Below are 21,090 nucleotides of genomic sequence, written 5' to 3' on the forward strand. Positions count from 1 at the left end.
CTCACTGGAACAAGTCAAAAGCCTTTCAAATGTTTTCTCAAAAACATAATTGTGTTGAAACCTGAGCTTTTGATTGAGAGAGACAGAGAATGAGTATGCGTGAGAGAGTTTGGGACACATGCCTGATTCAGAGTGATATGGGAATGAAAAACCTCTCCTCTGAATCATGCAGAGCAGGGCTTTGAACCTGAGTGTCTCACATCCCAGACCAGTGCCTAACCATCAAGAGAGTCTTTCCCTCGCTCGCTCTCCACTCCCTTCCCTCAGACCCCCAAACCTTCCTGATTAAATATTCATTGAAACCAATAAATCTCTGCATAACACTTCTGCTTTGATGTTATATTTTCTGACTAGCTCAAGTAATGAGTGTGAAGCGAAGACAGATGAGCATTGTTTTGTTCAGTATTTGTATTACAGAATTGTGATAGTAGGAGACTGGTCATAATTTATTAAATGTGGTTTCCAGTGTAACCCCCTGTTCTCAGTTGTGCACAATTTCCCCCAAATTTCATTTTTCAAGCTGAAATGTTTTACAGTTGGTCTCTGCACAAGGATGAATGTTTTGTAAGCATATGTGCAAAATCACTTCATCCATTTTTAAGTGACAGGAGAGAGGAACAAATTATTTTCCCATTATAAAAAAAAAATCTTGTCTTTTTTAAAAAAAGATCTCTTGCATTAAAATGGCAGGGATAGATGTGGATAGTATCCTCTCTGAGGAGAAATGACCTGGAGTATTCTAGTGAAAACTGATTTTGATTAGACAGAGATGTAAGCCTTGGAAAATCTCACTCTGAACATGCACAGAAGATTTTGCTCATGTTGTTAAGGTCCTGATGCTGCAAAGACTTACACATGTTCTTAATTTTATACGCTGTGGCTGTAATTCAGTACAGCACTTAAAGTCTATGCTTAAATCCCACTGACTTCAAGAGCTTGTTAGGGCTTATCTTCATTATGGGGGTAAGTCGACGTAAATTATGCTACTCCAGCTACGTGAATAATGCAGCTGGAGTCGACATAGCTTAGGTTGACTTACCCCAGTGCCTTCACTGCACTGTGTGAATGTGAGACACTCTCCGGTTGACAGCCCTTACTCGTCTCAGAGAACTGGAGTACAGGGGTCCACCAGAGAGCACTCTGCCATTGATTTAGTGGGTCATCACTAGACCTGCTAAATCGATGCAGCAGCATCTATCTCCCCGTAGTGAAGACCAGGCTTGGTTCTATGCTGAATAGACATGGGCTGCTGAATTGGAGACTGTCACAGTGCATAGAGTTTGCAGGATCCGCACCGAAGCTTGTGAAGTACACAACTTTTACTGGAATTTTTAAAACCATTGTAGAAACAATGAGATAGGAATTGATGAAGTACATCATTTTATACAAAATCTCTTTGCTCTTCCCAGGGTTAGGATATAACATGTCTTTGGGTACTAACGGTGAAATTGTGGCTGCATTGAAGTCAATGGGAAAACGCTCATTGATTTCAGTGAGGCCAAGATTTGACCTTAAAAGAGTTAAGAGTTTTTTTGCAATGATTTTAATGTCCTTTCCCCCCAGCCCATAAATCATACTCAAACATTATTTCCAACTAGTGTTAGTGGCACTTGAGACAGACAGGGCATTGTGTTAAGACTGCTTCATTTATCTCTGCATGGGAAAATGAATACCATATTTGCACAAGGTTCACATGCTGCTCACTGCCAACATGTTCTTATAAACAAAATGAAGGCAGCTTTATCTCCTTCATGAGTGTGCCCATAACAAATGTCAGCAACCAGCAGATTCTGATCTGGAATGTAAATGAGTGCCTGACAAACACATTGTAGGATTAAAAAAGTGGGAGCTGGCATGTAAAGAATGGAAGCAACTTTGAGAAAACATCTCACTCCGTTACAGAAAACAAAATAGCTGTAAAGATGGGAAGAGGGTTCCTAGCAATGATGAAAGGGAATGGAAGAGAACCCAGGGCAAACTGGGGTTTCATTAACACTTCCAATGTTCTGGGACACTCTTTTTGCTAAAGGGGGTGTTAAAAGTCCACTCAAAGGGCTGTTTATCTCACTGAAAAGTTAAGGTTATATATTATGAGATGAGGAATAAATACAAAATAAAATTCATGTATACAGCCTTGGCTGAACTAGAATCAGATCACTGGGCAATGCTGTTTGACCAAGTTTATTGTTCTCCTCACCAATCAGCATGGTCTCTGTCTCTACATTCCCTTTGGCCTCATTTTCCCCCCACCACACAAAGTATTTTCCATTGACTTCACAGCACAGATGGGAGAAGGGGGGGGGGGTCCTTCTTTCTCTTTCCACAATCTCATCTTTTTTTATCAATCCTCTTTTGTGCTTGCTTGGTTCGCTGTTTGCTCTGCAAGGCCCCATCGGTGGGGAGGTAACGATACCTATTGAGTGGTTAGAACAAGGGACCCAGCATCAGGGACTGAGACTTTCAAAGCAACACAGGGGATTTAGCCACACCTCTTCCACTGACTATGTGAGACTAAATCCCTTGCACAGCTTTAAAAATCTCAATCAAGACTCCTGGATTCTACTCCTTATTCTGTTGCTGATTTGTTGTATTACCTTGGCTAAGGGCTTGTCTACACAAAAATCACAGCAAGCTGGGGTATGAATCTGGTCTAACTGTTCATGTGCTCCCTGCTGATGTGCATTAACAGTTTGTGAGAGAGCTTTGATCTAGTCCTCGTTGAACTGGGAGTAGCTCAAAGCGCATTAGCGAACTGTTAACATGCACCCGCAGAGTGCATACAGACAGTTAAACCGCAGGCAGCTAGCATGGGAGAGATTCACACCCCAGTTTGCCGTGGTCTAACTGTTTGTATAGCCAGGCCCTAAGTCACGTGTGCTTTCTCACCCTCATTTTACCTACTTGTAAAATGGAGAAAACGATACTTTCCTCCTCATCTCGGGGAAGGGTTGCTTAATTGATATTTCTAAATAATTTGCAGATTTTTAAGGAAAAGGCCTAAATCAGCAGAATGCTTGTGCACATTCTTAACTATAAGCACATTCTGAAGGCCCATTGCCTTCTGCTTCATTTAAATGTTTTGGGGAAGGCAGACATTAATCTTTCTCTGTTCTGGGCCTTTTCACCCTGGCCTCACTTCTTGATAGTGTCCTCCTCCCTACTTTTCCTCCTGCTACTCAGCTGTAGTATCAAAAACACTCTCAAGGCCATTGCTGTTTGCTCTCTCCATCTCTTACCCCTCTGCAGACCCACCCCTTTGTTCTGACCATCAACCATTACAATTTCATGGGCTGGCTGTGGGGAATGAACTCACAATCGAGTTCCTTCTCTGTGTCACCCTTAAAGTTCAATTCTGCCCTGAAAAGCAGCTGTAAAAATGGCATTGCAGGATGCCAGGTTTATTGCCTCCCAGGGACCTCTAAGTCCACTTCCACATTTACAAGTAAAAATATGGTTTTTTTTCTCCTGAAACTCAATAGGAGCGGGAAAATAAGCTGTATTTTTTCTGGCATATATGTTGTCATTACAAAATATTAAGGAGCTGGAAATTAGTCTGCAGCTGTATTACATTTTGAGCCCTCTCCCATAGCTGCTGAACTAGCTCAGCTGTGGTGGCCTGTGTTCCTGCCTATGGTCTGCTGATTCTGATGTTTGCTTTTCTGTAGATCACAGTTACAGATGAAGAGGTTAGTAATCCATCATTTCTCGATCTGGTTAGAACTCCCCATATGAGAAAATACACGTTGATTCTAATGTATGCCTGGTAAGTCCCAATTTTACTGGGTTTTGAGTGTCATATTTTTTCGGTATTGTGATTCTCTCAAACTTGAAATTCAAGTCAGCTGCTTACATTTATTTGTGTTTGTCTCAATGTTTTCTGTTTAGGTTTACAAGTGCCCTGATTTACCAAGGGCTTGTTATGCGCCTAGGAATTATAGGAGGAAACCTCTACCTAGACTTTTTCATCTCCGGAGCTGTGGAATTACCTGCAGCTCTCTTGATTTTACTGACAATCGATCGAATTGGCCGACGCCTTCCATTTGCCATAAGCAACATAGTGGCGGGAGTGGCATGCTTAATTACTGCATTCTTACCAGAAGGTAACTCTTTCCTTAGCTTCCCAAGATCAGTGATTTATCTCACAGACTCATAGACTTTAAGGTCAGAGGGACCATCATGATCATCAGGTCTGACCTCCTGCACATTGCAGGCCACAGAACCTCACCCACCCACTCCTGTACTAGACCCCTAACCTCTGGCTGAGTTACTGAAGTCCTGAAATCATGATTTAAAGTCTTCAGGTTACAGAGCATCTGCTATTTACTCTGTGAAGTTCCTAGAGTAAAGAGGTTGAAGCCACACAAAGGTTTTGAAGCAGTGGACCAAGGTAAAAAGCGTGTTGTGATACAGTTAGCAAATGATAATGCCAACTACAGAACAAAAATATGAAGAAAGGGGAAATACACTCATTCCCTGGCCGGGAAGATATTTATCATACAGATATGAAGCCAGGAAATTGGTAGTTTGGGGAAACTTCCCATCTCCAAATAAATCAGTGTCTGAGAAAAGAAACAAACCTATTTAAATGATATATTTCCTGCTGGTCAGTCTTAGCAGCTCTTGAGTCAGATTCTTGGCTCTAATCTCAGTAACAGGCCATTCCATTAGCCTGGGCTTGCCAGAGTGCAGTGTGCTCTGTCCATTCCTCGTTTCATCCAGCCTGTCCCTGGCATGGGGCAGGGGCTAGGAGCAGGTGGTACAGAGCCAGCTATCCTGGCTTGACACCCCCATGGGTTTCCCCTTCACAAAGGGAATCACCAGCTGGTAATTCAAAGGGGACAGACCAGAGGTAGAGGATCTGGCTTCCCCTTTTAGTAATTCTTGTCCTGCTTCAAGGACTACCAGGGTGACTCTGGGGTGTGACTCAGCACCCCTGACAAGGGATTCTTTTCTATAAACTGATGTCTCTCCACTATGTGGTTATAGCGAACAGGTAAGCATTCATAGGTGCTGCAGACTAAAGGCAGACAGAGAACAGACAGCCTTTCCCTGACTGTGAAGTCCCACCTCTTTGCTTCAGAGTAGTTTAGGTTGGAGCTACACAGGATGTTGAATGACCATTAGAAAGGATCACCCCTCCCTAAGGATGTCATCAGCAGAATGAAGTCAGGGTTGCCAATACTAATTCGCCTTAGCGATATCAGCTCCAGAAATTATACCACAAGGCAACAGTTAGCAGGCAGATATCCCAAGAGAAGAGCTGTAAAATGGAGCCTATGAAAACGGGTGGGTTTGGAAGCACAATAAAAGATCCTTCACAGAAACACATTCCTCAGTGGGTCCAGTTTTACCACAATTAGCCTCATTTTTAAAGTTTATTCAAAAGTTACTTTAAGACAACACCACATGTTTCAGCAGCTCAGTTATTTCAATAAATCCAGGCTCAGTGGCCAGGGTCTGAGCATCAGGAGATCTGAGTTTTGTTCCTGGATCTGTCACTGGCTTGCTTTATGACCTTGGGCAAGTCACATCCCTTGGTTTGTAAAGCAGTTTGAAATGATACTTACCCTCATCTGCAGAGCGCTTTGGATGGAAAGTATGGTATCAGTGATGGGCATTATTATGCATCAGGTATTTTTATTATTGCCTAAAAGTAAGTAGTTTATAATGTGTCATGTAATCTACAGGGCAGTCATGCAGCCAGACATCCCAGTACCATGGTTCCAGTCATTACAATCCTTCTGTTAAAGCAACGGAACATTTATTCAGTTTAACAGGAAAAAATATTTTCTTTAAGTTTGTCCTATGACAGCAACTGTCCCAGTTATCATTCTCCCATTTAAACAGCTTCAACTCTATTCGTGAATTTGATCCAGGATGAAATTTTGCCCCTTTCTGTCCTCAAATGTTACCTTTGTGTGTGTCTGATTTCTCTGAATTTGCTGCCAGGAGAAAGTCACCATTTTCACACACATAGGCGTGCACGCAAACAGATTTGGGGGATTCAATAAGTTTTTCTACCAGCAAAAAAAATTTGTTTTTGCAAAAAATTCAAGACAAAAAGAAAATAGATGAATTTCTCTTTTTCATGAACTAGTAATATTGAAGTCTTTAATGGAAAAGATCCTATACCATTAAATAGGGATGAAATCTATGGAGACCTCTGAACATTTGATAGGGTTCTCTAGAAATTACTCTAAAATCTTATCGAATTTCATAGACAATGCTATCCCTTCTAGAGTTTTTTTGAGCCATCCTATAGAATTCCATAGCAGGCATTTAATTTTCTATCATAAAATCTATAGGATGGTGAAAAAAACTATAGAAAAAAATTGTCATTTTTTATTAAATTCTGGAGGACTTTTCTATGGGGCCAAGAGACATTTTTGCCCAGATCTATTTGGGAGTCAGTCGGACTCAGCTCTGATTATAATTTGATTTAGAAAAATGTTGCGGGGGGAAGCGTCACACCTGGATAATGACCAGCAGCCTGCCTGAAGCATAGGATTGCACAATCTGGGTAGGATCATGGGAGCTTGGCAACGACATTCACCACCCATTTTCCCACACCTGGCATTATGCAACACGTTTTCATTGAGTCAGTGGGTTGGAATTGATTTCTGAGTCTTCAAACTGGCCTGGGTGACACAACAAAGCACAAGTAGGCAAACCTTGAACACCCATAGAGACCAGCACACAGGGATACCTGGCAGCAATGCCCTTTTGGTTCTACTCTTCCTTAAACCTGATCCAGGGTCCCTCTGATGTAACTCTTCCTGATCAGGCTTGGAGGGTAGTTTTGAGAAAGATATAGGTACCGGAAAACAGGAATTGGCCAGCTGGATCAGACCCAACGTCCATCTCGTCCATTAGCTTGTCTCTGACTGTGACCAACACCAGATGCCTTAGGGGAAAGTGTCAAAACTCCATGGTAGGCAGATTGGGTTCATCTGCCCCACTTCAGGTCTCATCCAGCTCCCTGTTAGAAATGGCTTAAACCCAATATCCCTTCCAAATCTGTTGTTAGCATTAACGATGATTAACAATCATAACTCTGGATAGTCTTATTAGCCATGGAAATGTTCAGTCTCTTTGTGAATGTCGGCTTCAGTGACGTCCTGTTGCAATGTTTTCCCCAGTCTAATTATGCGTTGTGTAAAAAGTATTTCCCTTGATCAGTTTTCAATTACAGCCAGAAAAGCCAGAAATTGCTCACTAAATCGTAGGTTCTCATGTTCTGAGCACACCCACCAGAGTGGGCCCTGCAGGCAAGGTAGGCAGGGGAACACCTTGCTTGAGTATCCTGTTGGGGCTGTGGCATGAAAGAAGGCTCCATTGCCCGTGAGGCGGCATCAGGATTTAGGGAGCTTTGTGCCTGCCCACCCAGCAGAAATTTAGGCACCTCCAGGTGTAGGCATAGGCTGAGCAGTGGCTTTCTGAAAGTCAGTGGTGCCTAAATGTTGGATTAGGTCCCTAAATCCCTTTGTGAATCTAGCCCTGATGTTTGCTTCTGCTCACTGACACCAATATAAATCAGCGGTAATGCCATTGAACTCAGCTGAGTTACACCAGTGTGAAACCCACGTAAGGGAGAGTGGAATGAGCCCCATGCTTTCCAGCTGACAGGTAAAACACATTTCATCAACCTTTCTTTTTGAATTTACCTTGTTAACAGATATCCTGTGGTTGAAAACCACAGTAGCCACCCTGGGAAGACTGGGAATCACCATGGCTTTTGAAATTGTGTATCTTGTGAACAGTGAATTGTATCCTACAATATTAAGGTAACTGTAGTTTCATGCACAGCTGAAATCCACATTAAACTTAAGGAAGTTGCCTTCGGTAGCATTAGACACATTGGAATAGTAAATGGCTTTACAGTGTAACTGTGCCCGTGTTCAGGCTTAATTTGGCAGCACCTCTCTGAAAGACATTCTTCTTATGCATTTTAAATGCAGAACTCAACTCCACCTTAAATAGGGAGGTGTGACTGGTGTCTCCATAATTTAAGACGTTCTATTTAATTTGAAAATGCAGCGTTATAGTGTCCCATGGGAGACAAATTACAGAGGAGGCAACATAATCAAAGACCTGTAAAGGAAAGACATTACTCAGAAGGATGTATTTTCTATCCAACAAGCCAAAACCTGTATAGCAATGCAGCTAACCCGGTCTAAATTGATACCCATTAAAGAAATAAACAAGCTAATTGTCTTAGGATTTACCTCTAGAGTGCCCCCTTTTGAGAGACCGGGCAGGGGTACCTCCCTTTGTTCCAAGTACCTTCCTTCAGCTACAGGGGTTGTTACAGAGTCAGTGTCTTTCTAGCTACAAGTAGCGGGGATTCATTCAGCACTCCCCCACAGGAGGCCAAACGAAAAGGGCAAAATATAACAGTCCTGCAACCCCAAAGCAGTCCAGATCCACCTGGTGTGCTTTGCAAGGCAAATAGGTCAGTATTCTTTGAGTTAGGGCTGGATTTCTCTAACCCCTTTGTAGTCCAAGGGGCCCAGGCTGAGTGTTCTGGGCTGAAAGGAAAATAATTTAGAGGTTCCTCTACTTATCCAGAGGATCTAGGCAATGGAGGATCTTCAGCAGCCTTCCTACTCAGCATTCACTATTCTGCGGATTTAAGGGGTTGGCACTCTCACTCTGGATTTGTCTTTACTCTCTTACGGAACCTCCCTTCTTCAGGGGCAGCTTGCTCCAGGTAGGACTTGATTGCGCCCAGAGGAGCTTGTTAACCCCTCCTGGCTGGGATGGGTGCTCGCCCCACCACCATAATCAAATAAACTTTGAGTGCTCCTAAAGATAAAATGTAGTAGAAAATTTACCCCATAAGAAAATAGACCTGTTCAACTAACCTATTATCTGTGCATCAAACCAATTATATATAAAACATTCCTACTGTCCAGACACTTGATTTACTGGGTAACTAGATAACCTGGTAATTGTTACCCTTAGTCTTCCATTCCTCCTTCAGTTTGTTTTTTTTTTTTTTTTTTTGTCAGTTTCTGACTCTCACTTGTGTCATGTTGAAATTAGATTGGAAGATCTTTGGTATATTGCAACAGTCTGGATAACTTTTAAAGATAAAATAAGAAAGTGAATGGCTGTGGAAACACAGATGCAATATATCTGGATTTTAGTAAAGCATTTGATACAGTGTTTCACAAACTCTTTCCACATTTAATTTAACTTAGCTTGGGTCTGAGCATTTTAAGGATGGGAAAACAGGCACCGAGAACTTAAATGAAGTTGCCCCAGGTTATCCAGGAGGACGGTGACAAAGCTGATCATAGAATCCCCATCAACCAAGAGTATGTCTACATTGCAAATGGAGATGTGACTGTAGCATGTGTAGATACGCCTGAGCTAGCTTCAACATAGTTAGCAGAAGAAGAAGCAATAGCAGTGAAGCAGTGGCAGCTTAAGCTTCAGCAGGGGCTGCAGAAGCCCACAGGGACCCTGGGTACTTAGATGGGCAGCTACCCACACTAAAGTCCATGCTGTAGCTAAAGCAAAAGGATGGTGCCAATAGTATTTTATTTTGGAGATTGGTTAGTTTAAAGGTCTGAATGCAGAAAGGCGTTGTGTGCCATGATTTAGGATTAGTGTTCCACAGAGGTACGGCTTCTGAAATCCCATTAGGGAAGATCACTGGGTAATTCGCAATCTGATGTGCCAGTGGCAGAATCTGGCCCTTAAAGTGGCTGGAATTCTTTTAAAATTTCCTGTTAGTTTCTGCTATGTTCAATATATTATTTTTCAGTAACCCTCTGTTTTCTCATGAGTTCACTGTTTAGACTCGTTGCGCTGGTTTGCTTATGTAAGTGTGTGTTGTATGCCCTGATTATGAGATAATTTTGGGCCTAACACATGCATCTCCTAGGTTACATTGTCTTAACCTCTCTAAAATGAATATCTTTCTTTTGCAGAAACTTTGGTGTTTCCCTGTGTTCGAGTTTGTGTGACATAGGGGGTATCATAGCCCCATTTCTTCTCTTCCGATTAGCAGCCATCTGGATGGAGCTACCTCTAATCATCTTTAGTAAGAAATCATTTAAAATGCAACCTTGGATAGAGTATTTCTTTTTCAAAGAGACTGTTCAGTGCATAAGAGAAATACTTTACTTACAGTACTGCAGGCTGGGAAAGTGCTGCTTTATTCAGCAACATAACAAACACAGTGGGGAAAACACCCACTAAATAAAGAGGAAATAAGGGAAAGGTGGAAGCATGGCTCCCATCCACAATACTGTGAATAATCCAGTTAATCCCTTGATGACCCCTTTATTATAACTTGTTTTTAATCTGTGTACTAACACAGCTTCTTTTCTTGGGAAGAGTTTTATTGCATGACCTATCTTTCCCAAATACATCATCTCCATCCTCTTTGGCCGGCACAGATGACCTAAGTGCAAAGGGGAGCTGTGTGGCATCCTTTCAGTGATGGTGGTGACATCAGCTTGCGCACCCACACACATGGAGCTCCAGGAGGCATTCCAACTGAGTCCCGCTGCATTTGTATCCTTCCGAAGGTCTAAGGCCCCTCTAAGGAAGACCCCTCAAAAGCCATTAAAAATGTGTTTACTGATCAAAACAGAGCACTTGCAGCAATGGGTTTCTAACATTTTCGGGATAGTTTTCATATGCGACTACCTCTCATCAGACCAAATAAACAAAGGGCCACATTCTCTGCTGTTGGAAGTTAGTATAGCTCTATCAAAGTCAACAGAGCAGATCTGGCCAAAAAGGTGTTTTCCATGTTATCTCCCACTTAAGGTCCTGCTTTGCGGGAACATAGGAATTGCCATACTGGTTCAGAACAGTGATCCATGTAGTCCAGTATCCTGTTACCAAAAGGGGTCAGTACCAGATGCTTCAAAGTTAGGTGCAAGAAACCATGCAGCTGGATATTCTGGTCACATGGAATTTTCCTACTGACTTCCAGGTTGATTTACTCCCTAGTGCATGAGGATTTATAACCCTTCCAAAAAATCATGTTTAATTTGTTCTAACTCTAGATATTCTTGTTATTCATATAAATATCTAATCTTTTTTTTCCCCGATGAGCTCTTGGTCTCAGTGGTGTCTTGTGACAATGAGTTCCACAGGCTAATTGTGTGAGCAAAGTATTTCCTTTTGTTAGGAAATCCTGAGTCTGAAGGCTAAATCGTGTTTTTCTGAAGAGAAACATGATGAGGAAAGAGCAGGAGGGACAGAACATAGAAAAAGAAAGAGAGGTGGAGAAAGAGGATTTGAAATACAAAGTAAAAAAGAGAGAAGAAAAGAAATTTATTTTTCAAATTAATATTATTCCAGCCATAGCAGTATCCAGATGTTCTAGTTTACACCTTTGTATTCAGAATTTCTGCTGCACTCTGAAGACCTGATCCTCAACAACACTGTGTAACTGGGTATAAAATTATTATCTGTATTTTCATCAGGCCTAGGAGCCCCAGTCATTGACCAGGACCCCACTGTGCTAGATGTTGTACAAACACAGGACAAAAAAACAGTCCCTGCACCCAAAAACTTTACAATCAGCATGGTAACATTTCACACTCACTTTCCAAAAATGTAAATGACCAAATGAGAAGCAAGGCAGGGGAGAAACGGGCCTTCAGCTTTTACTTAGTGTTTTGGGAGCAACTTCAGGTCTTTCTACCCTTTTCTTATTTTGTACCACAAAACTGTCCTGAGAATGAGAAAAATGACAAACCAGTTTTGGTTCTTGTTTTTTTTTTTCTTCAATGCCTGTCCTAGGTATACTTGCAGTGATCTGTGGGATCTTAGTGCTGTTTTTACCTGAGACAAAGGGAATTTCCTTACCAGAGACAGTGGAGGATGTGGAACAGCTCTCCAGGTACTCTGTCTTTCCTTCAATATCACATTGATTTGATTTTTTGAGCAAGGGGCAGGGAATTGTACATTTGTACTGAAAATAAATTGGACGGTGCTACTGCTAAGAAATATATCTCTTTTCTTTTTTCCCTCTGTTACTTCAGTCTCCAAAGTAAAAGTGGTGGGAAAAAGAAGCATCAAGATACCTCCTATATATGATCTTTCACTAAAAGCACTGAGCGAAACGTCCCTGTTCTCACACCAGGAATTTGGTTTCCACCTGATAACTGCTTTAAAGTCCTCTGGAGAGGATGGATTGAGCTGTGTTACAAAAGACACCCCCAAGTACTTCTTTTAGGAATGAAGATGTTCTAAATAAACATTGTATTTTTATATAGCTACAGAACTAAATACATATTTTCGGAGTCCATTGTTTCCAGGAAGGGAGTGTTGTGTGGTTCTTGTTAGAGAATACCCACTTAAATCAGCTGCTTTGCCTGTCCCAGTAAGCTCTTACTTATTTGTATATGTCTGGGTCATTTGTTCATTCTTGATATTACAATAATTTGAGGAAATTGTGGTTTAAAATTGTGATGGTTTGTGTGGGGGGAAGCAGAATTAGAATAGTTTTGTGCCCTACCAAGCGATAAAGACTCTGAAAAATCAGAAAAGCAAACAAGGAATTGCTTAGGGAAAAAGGGAACTGATGACATTGAGGATGGAGAGAGTGTGAGCCTCATTTCTAATGTGTAGATGTCAAGAGGATATTCTTAATGTTTGGGATGGATTGATATTGCAGAGTTGGTGAAGGGACTATAGGATACAGTTTCTAAATTCAGCAGGCGCCACATTGTGGTTGAACAATTAATGCTCCAAACTGACCATCTCAAAAGCCTGGCATGGAGGAGCAATTATTTGTAAGATAGGGCTTCAAGAAACCATAGGGGAAATAACAGATATACAAGGTGCTTCCTTCATTACTGGAACTCGGTGAGCTATATACAGTACATCAACACTTCCTAACTCTTCCCAGTCCATTCCACCCATGTCATGTCTGCTTAAGGAAAACAGGAACCATGATAGCAATAAAATGCACTCATGCTTGGAACAGGCAACAGCAGGAGAGACCATGAGACACAGAAGACCAGCAGAACTACTTTTCAATAAGAATTTCCCCTGACACGTAGTTAAATGACAATAAGACAGTTGGCAAAACTCCTTACAGACTAAAAGGAAGGGAACCAAATGTGCATCTCTGTTAAAATATCTGGTTACATGGTTTGTAATGCCAAATTAGAACACATCGTATTTTGATGCTCTCCTTGAGAGACAATTGTTCTCATGCCTTCAATTCTCAATCACATATCAAGCAACAACAAAATGCAACTGCAGGCAGTTGACCAATACAACACAAACTTCCCTCTGCCACTGAAAACATCAAGCAATTCTGCTTATAACCAATATAATTAAAATTACCCATGGCTTCTTCTGTAAACCACAGACACCACTGCAGAGCTGAGGGAGCTCTGATATCGAGGTACTTTAAGAACTGAGAAAAACATTAAATAAACAAGAAAGGTTAAAATAAGTCCACTATCCATTTAGGAGAATGTCTGTTTGATCAGGTAATCCTGACATCTCTTAGTAGCATAAGAACTTATTTTTCAGGCCTTTCTAATTGTACTTTGCTCAGAGTGGCATTCTGTATCGTCCAGAATAAAATGTAGACAATGTATGTCAGAATGTAAAATAACTGAATGCCTGCATACTCCCTGTTAGGAATTTAAGGTCTTTTTAAGCTTACAATTTTATACATGTGGATCAGAGAGATAAGGTGGGTGAGGTAATATCTTTTATTGGACCAACTTCTGTTGGTGAGAGAGACGAGCTTCTGAGCTACACAGAGCTCTACTTCAGGTCTGGGAAACTAACTTAAAGTGTTGCTGCTGAATACATCAGGCATGTATCTGTCGATGCCGTCTAACTCTTTAATATGATACTATTTTAATAGTAACCTGGGTTATATTTTCAGGTTAAGTATGTATCTTATACAGGAAAAAGGAAACTTGTGCTAATGTTCACTGATAAACAGACGGAGAAATAAAATCTCAATGCCTGTGAGAGTTCCTCCATATTAATTGTAGTACATTATACAGTCATCTGTTATAATACCCAGAAATGCCAAAATCCCTTTGGTGACCTTAATTAGGTTCCATTCCCTTTGTTTTACACTGTCTTTTTGCTTATTTTATTAATATTTTGGTAGGAGGGGTGGAATGAGATGGTGGAGGTGCATTGAGGTCTAAAGTGGGGAATTCCTCTCCCCCCTCCCACAGTGGGAAATAGGGTTTATATGTATATGGACCAATAATTATGCTGCTTCTGAAAATAATTCTTTTAATTGCAAAGTCACAGCTGCTTTTAAGTCTAAATTTCAATGAGTTAATCATTTCTGAGCCTTATGGGAGAGTCCTACACATTTCTCTAGCAGGGATATAGTTCTCCATTAAAGTCTATAGGTGAATGTTAAAAATTCTATCAAGAGGAGATCACCCTCTGTTAAATTCAACAGGTTTCAGAGTAGCAGCCGTGTTAGTCTGTATTCACGAAAAGAAAAGGAGTACTAGTGGCACCTTAGAGACTAACCAATTTATTTGAGCATAAGCTTTCGTGAGCTACAGCTCACTTCATCGATCATCAAGTGAGCTGTAGCTCATGAAAGCTTATGCTCAAATAAATTGGTTAGTCTCTAAGGTGCCACTAGTACTCCTTTTCTTTTTGTTAAATTCAACAGGTTTTTAGAGTAATTTCTATAGATACCTATTGGATTCATCCCGATTAATCTTTACAGGACTTTTCGATGAGGAGGGAAAAAAAGGGAACATTTTATCTATCTTCTAGGCCCTACTTCCAATGTTTGCTCCGACACTTTCTCAACAATTTTGAGCCAACAGAAGGAACAAGTGAAGACATGGTATACCCAACCATATGCCCTCCAAACTGAGCACTGGTTAAGGAATGATCCAAGAAACACATTAGGGCCTGCTTCAGAGAGGTGCTGAGTGCCCTCAATACTCATTGCAGTCAGCAAGAGGCAAGGGGCTTAAATACCCTCAGGACTGGACAGTTAGGATGTGATTTTATTTATCACAGAGTTTCTTACATATCATCTTCTAGTGCCTTGATATCAAGTGTGATCTGTTTAAAAGTCAAAGGGTGAATTTTCCAACTGTCAATACAGCATACTCAACATGGAATACAAGGAATGTATTCTGCCTGCCTCTTACACTATCACTAGGAATAAAGATTTTGTCATCAGAATTTAGCAGACAGAGCTACTGAATAGGAGGCACAATAGAAATCAGGTCATTCGTTGATGCTTGTATTGACTCTGTGAGGAGTTAGCAGGAGCAAACATTTGGTTTTGTTAAAGTAAGCAGACTTGATTAAAAAAACTCACAGGAAGCCGATTTTCTGGATCAAAAGTCCTGAAGTGAGGGGTCTCCTGTAAAACTCACAGATGAAGAGTGTGATGACGGCAGTTTTGTGTAATGGTTAGCAGAGGGGGACGGTTATTTCAATCAAGCCCAGCGTGATCATCATGAAGCCCATTGTGGAAATTATTTCCAGGGATATGGCTGGAAGCTGGATTTACTGACAATAGTAGCCAGACAGTATGATGGTCTTCATATGGGCGGCACTTCAGACCTTGTCACAAGAACAATCACATTTCTGACGTGTTCTGGGAGGCAGAGATGTCTGTGGAATGAACTATGGAAGAATCAAAGTCCAAATTCATATCACAAATTAAATGTAAAAATGCGACTGTGGGAGCAGAAAGTCTTTCTGAAAAGTTTATGAGGTTTGGCAGTTTATTATGCTATGGAACAAAGAACAGGTGACCGGCCTCTGAAAATGTATAACAATCTCTCTGGCTGGTCGGCACTCACTATTATTTGTTTCTCTTTTTCCTTCCCTCTGTTGGATTTCATGAGGGAAGCTGCTGTTGTAGCACCATGCGGTATTAGCTGTGGCTTAATGTGTGATGCTTTATAGACAGAACTCTCATTAGCATTAATCACACAAGGGTGTAAATTCTTCTCTCTCAGGAAGAGAAAATCTGCCAGTATCCCTTTGTTAAATTAAGGGTGGTCAAAAATCAGGCATTGCCCAGGCGGTCAACTAACTCATCGATATGGGGTATGGGGTATGCATCGAATTTGGATATCTCATTCAGCTGGCGAAAGTCATTACAAAACCTAGTGATGCCATCGGGTTTGGGCACCAACACAATTGGGCTTGACCACTGACTGTGGGACTCTTCGATGACTCCCAGCTCCAACATCCTTTTTTTACCTCTGCCTTGATCTCCTCCCTTTTTGCTGCTGGGACCCGATAGGGCCTTAAAGTTACCTTTGCCCCAGGGTCTGTGATAATGTGGTGATATGCTTTGGTGGTCTGGCCTGGTTTGGTTGAAAACACGTCCTGGTATCGGTTGATCATCTCAGTTACCTCATTCTTCTGGTTTGGTGTCAGATCAGTGGATATCCTGATGTGTTCCTGCATATTATTTCCCTGGATCGGGGTCTCTTGGGCCACTACACACGCCTCTCATTGGTGCCAAGGCTTTAAGAGGTTAATGTGATAAATTTGTTCTTGTTTCCAGCGTCCTGGCTGCCGCACCTTGTAGGTTACTTCCCCCACGGGTTCAACCACCTCATAGGGCCCCCTGCCATTGGGCCAAAAGCTTGCTTTCTGCTGTGGGTACCAACACCATCACCCAATCCCCTTCTTGGAACTGTCGGACTTTTGCCTGGCAATTGTAATGGGTTGGCTGGGCCTCCTGCGCCTTTTCCAAATTCTCCCGTACAATAGGGGTGATCCAGGCTATCCGTTCTCGCATCTGCAACACGTGGTCAATTATATTTCTTCCCTCATTGGGTTCCTCTTTCCAGATTTCTTTTGCAATATCTAGTATGCCACAGGGGTGGCGTCCGTATAATAATTCAAAGGGGGAAAACCCAGTTGAGGCCTGAGGTACCTCCAGGATTGCAAACATAAGTTGGGTAGTATCCTATCCTTCCCACAGTGGGAAATAGGGCTTATATTATATGGACCAATAATTATGCTGCTTCTGCCCCATCTCGACTTACCACTTTCCTTATCATTGCCTTGAGGGTTCGGTTAAACCTTTCTACCAGCCCATCAGTCTGCGGATGATAGACTGAAGTTCTCAGGGTATGTATATGGAGCAGCGTACAGAGATCCTTCATTAGCTTCGACATAAATGGCGTACCTTGGTCTGTTAATATCTCCTTTGGTAGCCCCACTTGGGCAAAGATCCCCACCAACTCTTTAGCTATTGTTTTAGAGGCCGTGGTCTACAGGGGGACAGCTTCTGGGTAGCGAGTAGCATAATCCAGAATGACAAGTATATATTGGTGGCCCCGGGCTGTCTTCTCCAGGGGTCCCACTAGATCCATGGCTATTCGCTCCAAGGGGACCTCTATGATGGGAAGGGGCACTAATGGTGCCCTCAAGTGGGGACGGGGACTGTGCAGCTGACACTCCGGGCAGGATGCACAGTACCTCCGCACTGCTTCATGTAGTCTGGGCCAGAAGAATCATCACAGGACCCGTGCCAGAGTCTTCTCTACCCCCAAATGCCTCCCAAAAGGATGACTATGGGCCAGACTTAATACAACATTCTGGTGTTTTTGAGGTACTAGGATCTGCTGTACCTTTAGCCCCTGTACTGCTGCAACCCGGTATAAGAGATTCTTCTTCGTTATGAAGTAGGGTCCTGGTCCCTGGGTTTTCCCTTCCACAGGGACCCCATCTATTTCGGTTACCTCCTTCCTAATGTTGTCGTACCTTGGGTCTTCAGCCTGGTCCCGTCCAAAATTTCCTCTCCTGGGCCTAATCTGCCCATGATCTAGAGGACCAGTCTCTGTCGCCTCTACTGGTTCAGAGACGTTAGGGTGTGGGACAGACTCGGGTGCTTCTCCCTCCTGGGTGACCTCCTTTTCAGCTGCTCGGGTCCGCCTACCTATGAGAGTGACCCTCTGGCTTTGGGCCAGTATTCGGGTTCCCAAGGCCTTAGCTGCCCTTCTTTCCCTTTTTGTCTTTGTATGCTGTCTGGGAGCAGAGAACAAATCTGGGGATATTTCAGAGAAGGTTGGAGGTTGACAGTCTACTGTGGATGCCTCACTACTTTCAGGACTTCCCCCTTTCTCCAATTCCCCAACCGGGAGTAAGTCTCCAAACCCTGGGAAGTCCCTCCCTATGAGCACCGGGTACGGGAGTTTAGGGACTACACCTGCTGCTACCTCAGTAGTGTTCCCCTGAATCTCAATTTTTACTGGGATGGTGGGATAGTAACCAACTGTCCCATGGACGCATGTTATCCCCGTATGCTTAGCCCACAGCAGCTGACTACGCTTCATGAGCTTCCCCGAGACAAGCATGATAGCAATCCCCGAATCAACCAGTGCTGTGGTCTCTACCCCATTTAGCTTCACTGGTCTAGTGAACATATGTGGGGCTAGTGAGACCCCCCACAAGGTGGATTAGGGAGCATGGGTCTGCCCAGTTCCCCAGGTTACACTGCATAGGCTCCTCGGCATTGGGACACTGTGCAGCTATGTGTCCCCACTCCCCACAGGCATAACATCTGTATGGAGCCCTAGGCATCCCCCGGTCTCTTGGTTTGGGTAGTCTAACATTACGATCCGCTTTCCCCTCATGCTCTGACTCTTTGTGGCTTCTGGTGGGCCTTCAGCCCCTCTCTTTTTCCACCTGGGTTCTCCTGGTGGCCCAGTCACCTGAGCGCTAGGGCTTGGTGCTGCTAGTTTAACCTGGGGTGATTCTTCCTTAACTGGTCGGATTAGCTCCCTCGCCATCCTTCGCCTTTCTACCAGCATGACAACCTCGTCATAGGTGGAGGGTTCGTTCTGGCTTACCCAGGCGGCGAAAGTCTAGTGGTAGTCCTCTCATGTACCAGTCAATGACCAGAACCTCTAGTATCTCCTCCGGACTCCAGGACTCAGTTCATAACCACTTTTGTGAGAGATGGATGAGGTCATATAATTGGGACTGCAAGATTTTGTTTTCCTGGTACCTCCACTCATGATATCACTGGGCCCGCACTGCAGTCGTTACCCCAGATCTGGCCAGGATCTCTGCTTTCAGCTGGGGGTAGTCTGCCGCTGCCTCTTCAGGCAAATCATAGTAGGCCTTCTGGGCCTCCCCACACAGGAATGGAGCAAGGATGCCAGACCACTGTTCTCGGGGCCAAGCTTCCCACAGGGCTGTCCTCTCTAAGGTCAGGAGGTATGCCTCTACATCATCCTCCTGCATCATTTTCTGCAGCCAATTGCTGGCCTGCATGATCTGCCTCCCATCATGGCCGCGGTTCAGCTCTGTAAGGGCCTTTACCTGGTTTACCAGTTCCTGCAACATAGCCCAGTCTTGAGAAGCCTGGTCCATCAGCAGGCGATTAGTCCCTTGCTGCAGCCGCACTGCCTCCTGTTGGGTGGCTGCCTGGACACGAGTAGCCTCCTGCTGGGCAGCCGTGGCTTGTATCAGTGCCCGCACTACCTCCTCCATTGTGGTGAAAAAAAAATAGACCCTCTTCCCTTTTTTTTTCTTCCAAACACCCTCCGTCTTCTGCCGCGCTGTGGGCACCAGATCCCACTTCTGACACCAGCTATGACAAAGTTCCTGCTCTACCTTGGTGGGTCTTGTGCTTATTGGCGGATTTGCTCGCCTTTGGAGCTTCACGGTAGCCCCCAGCTTGGCCGTTTTTCTGAATTCACAGTCCAGGTCGACTCCTCCTGTGTCTGACCAGGAGTTGGGAGGATTTGGGGGGAACCCAGGACTGCCCTCTACTCCGGGTTCCAGCCCAGGGCCCTGTGGAATGCAGCTGTCTAGAGTGCCTCCTGGAACAGCTGTGCAACAGCTACAACTCCCTGGGCTACTTCCCCATGGCCTCCTCCCAACACCTTCTTTATCCTCACCATAGGATCTTCCTCCTGGTGTCTGATAATGCTTGTACACCTCAGTCCTCCAACAGTCAGCGTTCTCATTCTCAGCTCCTAGTGCCTCTTGCTCCCAGCTCCTCACATGCACCACAAACTGAAGTGAGCTCCTTTTTAAAACCCAGGTGCCCTGATTAGCCTGCCTTAATTGATTCTAGCAGCTTCTTGATCGGCTGCAGGTGTTCTAATCAGCCTGTCTTAACTGTCTCCAGGAGGTTCCTGATTGTTCTAGAACCTTCCCTGTTACCTTACCAAGGAAAAAGAGACCTACTAAGCGTGGGGCTAATATATTTGCCTTCTATTACTCTCCTGTAGCCATCTGGCCCAACCCTGTCACAACAACTAAAGCTTGTATAGTGAGGCAAGACTGGTAATGAGGCTCTTACGCCATTTTATTATGTGCCGTTATGGGCCATCATTCACTGCTGTAAAGACTTGCCTCACTGGCTGCTTCTGTCTTCACCGCGGACTAGTTGGAGGGGAAGGTCTATTTGCTAGTCAGCATTCATACCTTTGTGCTGATACAGACGTGTCCGTAACAATGAAAACTGCATTTACAAAAAATGAGTTTCTCCTCTCTCTCACCAGATGTATAGAACACACCAGGAAAATGCTGCATAAGCTGCCATGCACCCAGGGCATATGAAATACAAGGGGGTCTCCTCTGTCTTCCCTACCACCTGGCTGCTATGAGGGTAGCTAGTCTCCCCTTTCTCTTGACCCTCCCCTAGGAGGGATGAATTTTCCCCATTTTCCGGCTCACAGATAGTCTATGGTGAGGATATTTCTCCTTCTCCCTGTTCCACCCTTCTGGCTTTTGGTGAGAGTGAACGAGAATTCCAGTGGCTTTTTTCTTTCTTCCCCTCCGTGTGTAGGGTGTGGAGGAGAGCAAAGCCCACCTAGCCCCAGGGAGTTTGCTGAGAACTCCCCCTGCTTTCTCACATGTATAGGGCAGAGGGTAGGGAGCATCAGGCAGTGAATGTATCATACTCTTAAACTCTATTAGAGCCACTTGCTGTCGCCCTGAAGAACCACGTGCAGTCCAAGATCCATAGATAGAGGACCACTGCTTTACACCACTCAGTTGGGTGCAATTAGTGTCCTGTTAGAGACTAGGAAAAATAAATTTGAACTGCAATAACTAGTGATGATAGGGTAGTTCTATTAATAACCTGAGAGCACAAAAAACAAATAGTTCGCAAAG

General features: G+C 43.5%; 1 protein-coding gene across 3 annotated transcripts in view; it reads left to right on the forward strand.

Annotated features, from left to right (window-relative positions):
* Positions 1 to 13,939, forward strand: part of SLC22A3 (solute carrier family 22 member 3) — a 50,782-nt gene extending 36,843 nt beyond the window's left edge. Inside the window, exons 6-11 of one of the 3 annotated variants that reach the window (XM_084624629.1) lie at positions 3,666 to 3,763; positions 3,886 to 4,100; positions 7,676 to 7,784; positions 9,939 to 10,051; positions 11,770 to 11,869; positions 12,012 to 13,939. In XM_084624629.1, coding sequence (XP_084480755.1) covers positions 3,666 to 3,763; positions 3,886 to 4,100; positions 7,676 to 7,784; positions 9,939 to 10,051; positions 11,770 to 11,869; positions 12,012 to 12,066 — 690 coding nt within the window. In that variant the 3' untranslated portion in view covers positions 12,067 to 13,939. The other 2 variants (XM_084624630.1, XM_084624628.1) reach the window with 2 other exon arrangements.
* Positions 13,940 to 21,090: the final 7,151 nt, after the last annotated feature.

The sequence above is a fragment of the Lepidochelys olivacea genome (genome assembly GCF_965140295.1).
Source record: "Lepidochelys olivacea isolate rLepOli2 genome assembly, chromosome: 3".
NCBI classification, from domain to species: domain Eukaryota; kingdom Metazoa; phylum Chordata; order Testudines; family Cheloniidae; genus Lepidochelys; species Lepidochelys olivacea.